Source organism: Camelina sativa, chromosome 8 (assembly GCF_000633955.1).
Source record: "Camelina sativa cultivar DH55 chromosome 8, Cs, whole genome shotgun sequence".
NCBI classification, from domain to species: Eukaryota; Viridiplantae; Streptophyta; class Magnoliopsida; order Brassicales; family Brassicaceae; genus Camelina; species Camelina sativa.
In genome coordinates, this window is record NC_025692.1 from 13151627 (window position 1) to 13156388 (window position 4762).

Genomic DNA, 4762 nt, shown 5'->3' on the forward strand with positions numbered 1-4762 from the left:
TTGTTCATTGTAGAGTTGTGTCTATTCAAATATTCGTATCTTTTGAAATCTATATATATATTTGTCTGTTTGAAATGTTTTCATTTTTTTTGCCATGACACCAAATAATATAAAATTTCAATTTCAACGGTCTTTACAGCTCTTTAAATTATTCTCTAGCATTCATTCTTTTAAAAGTGAAGAGATTCCTCCAATTCTTGATTTAACAAAATATTTTTGGAATGATGAATCTAATTTACAGCTTTTAGTTAATTTTATACCTAGAATCTTTTTCCAAGAGTTAGATGGATTATATAATGAGCTTTTGGATTTGACTTTTGAATATAGTAATAAAGATGTCTTCTATTTAAAAGCAGTTTATATGAATTTGTAGGTATAATCAAGTGCAGACACAACAATTGCGATTTTTTATAGTACCTTTTCATAAAAAATGTTTTTATTTGTTTTTTTAATTCAAACGGTTGTATCTGTTCATTGTAGAGTTGTGTCTTTTCACTATATTTTATTTATATTTTTTCATAACAACTTTTTGTTCTAATAGGTGTGTCTATTTGCATAATCATGCTTTTTGAACTCTTTTTATATTTGTCTCTTCATCACTAATTAACAAGTTCGTTGAAACAAATTTTCCATAAAATGTTGAGTCTAGATAATTGAATATATTTTATAATCTAACTAAAATTTTAGATATGATTATAGCAATAGAGAAATTTTATACAACTTAATATTGAATTTACATTTGTGTCTATTTATCTTAACTTTCTGTTTAAAAAAATATTTTAATATTTAAAAATAATAATAACAATCTGAATAAATGAGAACAACAGTTGCGACTTTTCGTAGTACTTTTTTGTAAAAAATTAGTTTTATTTGTTTTAAAAAAAAAACTCAAACAGTTGTATTTGTTCATTGTAGAGTTGTGTCTTTTCACTATATTTTATTCATATTTTTTCATCACAACTTTTCGTTCTAATAGGTGTGTCTATTTAAATAGTCATATCTTTTGAACTCTCTATATATTTGTGTCTTCATCAATAACTAACAAATCATTGTTCATTGAAACAAATTTTTTATTTTATTTTAAATCTAAATATTTTGGATATTATTTTTTTATATCTAATATTCAATGTTATTCTATCATCTAACTAAAACTTTAGAAATGATTATAGTAATATAGAAATTTAATAAAATTTAATTTAAAATTTACAGCTGCGTCTATTTATCGTAATTTTTTGTTAAAAACTATTTTAATATTTAAAATTTATTTTATTTTGTTCTTAAGAGTTGTGTATTTTAATTTTAATTTATCGTTGATACTGTTTCACTCATTATGAAATATATTTTTAATTATAGTTATTTAATAGAAAATTACATTACTCATTATAACCATTAGTTCAATATTTTCAGTAAGGATCACTTTGTCATAATGATTTTTTTTTAATTGTAACTCTTTACCATAATTCTTCATAAAAATATCTTATATTTATAATACTTTAAGCAATATGTTTTGCAAAGTTGCGTCTATTCTACATAATATTTTTTGTTATAAGTTTTCATTTTGATGATTGTGTTTTTTTTAACAGTTTATGTATTTAAACTATTCTATTACATTCAAATAATTTCATAATGTATAATTTTACATTTTAAATTTAAATTATTTTTTTTATAAAATACTACCCCTGTGACATCACGGGGGGTCTGAGTCCTAGTTAATATAAAATGAATGGAGTATTTATATACGTCAGCTAACAAAACAATAAATATATGTGTATATATATATATATATTGCTTTTTTCTTGATGAAATAATAATATTTTTTCTTTAACCTCTAAAAATAATAGAATATTTCTAACAGGAAAAATTATATATGAAAAGCATACAAAAACATAACATGTAAATCAGATAGCATTTTTTATCATTTTGTCTAATATTGTACAGAATGAAAAACGTGTAATTTTTTTTTCATTCTTCAATCGATTAAAATGAAGACAGTTTTTTTTTTATTTTCTGAATTTCGTATTGCCTACTTCAAATAAAAAATATACCTTTCTCTTCCTTTTTTTTGTGCTATTGAAAGATTTGATTTCATATATATATATATATATATATGTATGTGAAATTCATATAAAATAGAAGCTAGAATTAGATTAATTTTTTTTTTTTTTTTTTTGTCAAATCCGAATTAGATTTAAAATTTAAAAAGTGGTTTATTCAAGTTCAACTGAATTTTGCTGTTTGTCGGTGCACGTGTACGGTCCAAATCCCCAACATACGTTTCCCTTTAATCCGTAAAACACTAAATGACACTATTCATATATATTATTTTTTCAACAAAAATGAGGTTTTAGCAACAAAAAGAAAATCAGAAAAAGAGAATAAACAGATGATATTATATATATATATATATCTATAATTTATTTATTTATTTATTAGAACTCAAGATCGAAACCTGAAAACGGAACATTGCTTTTATCGCCGGCACCATCTGCATCTACATGCATGGGTGCAGGAATATCAGGATCTTCGGACCCAACCTCGGGTCGGGTTTGTAGATCTCCGGCTGACGTGGCGGTGGCTGTGATGGTGGTCCCGGTGGAGGGTTGGCTGTACATAGCTGTGAGTTGGTGAAAATAAGGACAAGTCCTCGAGTCAAGTGGTCTCTTCTTGTTAACATCTTTTGTCTTCCTAAAATACTTGTTGATGTTTTCCCATTTCTCTTTGCATCTCTTGGCACTTCTCTTGTACCCAACCTCCAACATTTTCTTGGATATTCTTTCCCATAATGGAACAGCTTTTGAGGATGATGATAATGAGTTCCCATCTTTATGATCATCATCGTTCATGCTACTGATACTGCGTCTGATGTTGATAAGGGCCAACACTTCATCCTTCGGCCATCTCTTGCCGAGATCACTTTTATCATCACTTTTTGGAGGTTTTGGGTTTTGGGTTTTGGTTTTTAGGGTTTTAGTTGAAGTGGGTTCAAGTGAGTTGTCATTGGTTAAAGGGTTATGTGGAGTTAGGGTTTGATGTAATAGTGATGATGAGGTTTGAAACTTTTTTCTTCCTTGGGTTTGTGGTAGAGCTAAAGAAGACGGGTCATGAAAAGCGCTTGTTGGAATTTCGACATCAAGATCTTGGTCTGTGAACTTGGATATGAACTTGATGATGTTGGTGTTTCTATCACTAGCCATGGCTTGTTCTTGTTTTCTAATCTCTACCTCTTTGTTGAGCCTCTCCATCTCTTGTTTCTTCCAATCTTCCTCTCTTGCTATCTTTTCTTCTTCCGTCTTCACCATATCTTCTAGAAGCTTCTTATGCATCTCCTCTTGTTGTGCTATCATGTTCCTCACAAGGCCCTCACAAAACCCTTTCAACACACCAAACCTCTCCTTCTCTTTCTTTCTCTTCCTCTTCTTCTTCTCCCTCATGATCATCATTAAGCTTGATGATGATGATGACTTCGCATCATCTTCTACGTTTCCGACTTTGCCTACATTAATGGAGTTTATCTTATTCCCCATTGATGCTTCTTCTACTTGACCCTGATCCTGATCTCTTAATTTGTCCTCCTCCATTAAGTCTTGTACCGTTTCCTCCACGTTTCTTTTTCTTTCTAGGGAATTATTCCTCTTGTTTTGGTTATCCCCAACTTCTGATGAGACATGCTCATCATCATGACCATGTTGATAAAACTCTTCAACCTCACTAAATATCCTATAATTATTTCCCTTGTTGTTGTAATTGCTGATGTGTTGATGATCATTAGTGTTGTTGTTGTTGTTGTTACCATTGAAATATCTCCTCTCTTCGTCTTCAAATTTCTCTTTGCATTCTTGTGGACTCCTCTTAAACCCAACTTCTGCCAACTTTCTACAACATCATAATTTCATAAACGACATAGTATCATTTATTATGTGAATATATATACTCACGCACATGTACATATATATATATATATATATACACACACTTATACACCAATAATATACACATATATATATATATATATCTATAAATTTCATCGTTCGCTTATTTTTAAAAATGTATTAAAATGTCACAAAGATGCCAATTATGTATCAATAAAAATAGGTATTAATGGCCAATCATTTGTTAACATCAAAACTAAATATCCCAAAAATGTTTATTCGAAAGAAACAAGATCTACTCTATCAAATCAACTTGTGTAACCTGAATTCCCATTTATAAATGTTTTTAAGTTTTATCAAACTAATGTACATGAACACATATAAACACTGAATTAAGAGACTTCAGTCCATATGCATATACAGAAAAATATATATAGATAACTATTGATGCATATAATTAGAAGTAATATGTACCTTGAGGTGTGCTCCCAAGTGAATTCAGGGAACCAATTCTCAACTGTAGATCTGAACCTAAGTAGAGCAAGAACTTCATCACTACACCAAGGATGATGATGATTATCGCCATCATGATCCGTGTGACATATCCACTCAGCAGGAGTAGGACCACCATCTTTGATGTCATGGTGATGATGATGATGATGGTGGTGAATGATCTTACGGCTATCAAGGCTCAAAATATGCTGAGCTTGATGATTGGTGTTATAAGAAGCAAATGAAACAGGAAAAGGGAGTGATCTTTCCGCGGCCGATTGATGCGGCGGAAGCGGAGAAGCTGGCGGTGGAGATGCTATGAACCGGTGGATCTGCTCCGGTACTCCACCATCAAACATTTTCTTTTATTCTTCTTCTTCTTCTTCTTGTTTTTGTTTATT

General features: G+C 29.7%; 1 protein-coding gene across 2 annotated transcripts in view; it reads right to left on the minus strand.

The window, feature by feature from the left end:
* Positions 2262 to 4762, minus strand: part of LOC104707105 (trihelix transcription factor GTL2-like) — a 3219-nt gene continuing 718 nt past the window's right edge. The window contains exons 2-3 of one of the 2 annotated variants that reach the window (XM_010423385.2): positions 4344 to 4449; positions 2262 to 3873 (exon numbers count right to left, since the gene is read on the minus strand). In XM_010423385.2, the coding sequence (XP_010421687.1) occupies positions 2430 to 3873; positions 4344 to 4449 (1550 nt within the window). In that variant the 3' untranslated portion in view covers positions 2262 to 2429. The remainder of the gene's footprint in view (positions 3874 to 4343; positions 4450 to 4762) is intronic. The other variant, XM_019228455.1, reaches the window with a different exon arrangement.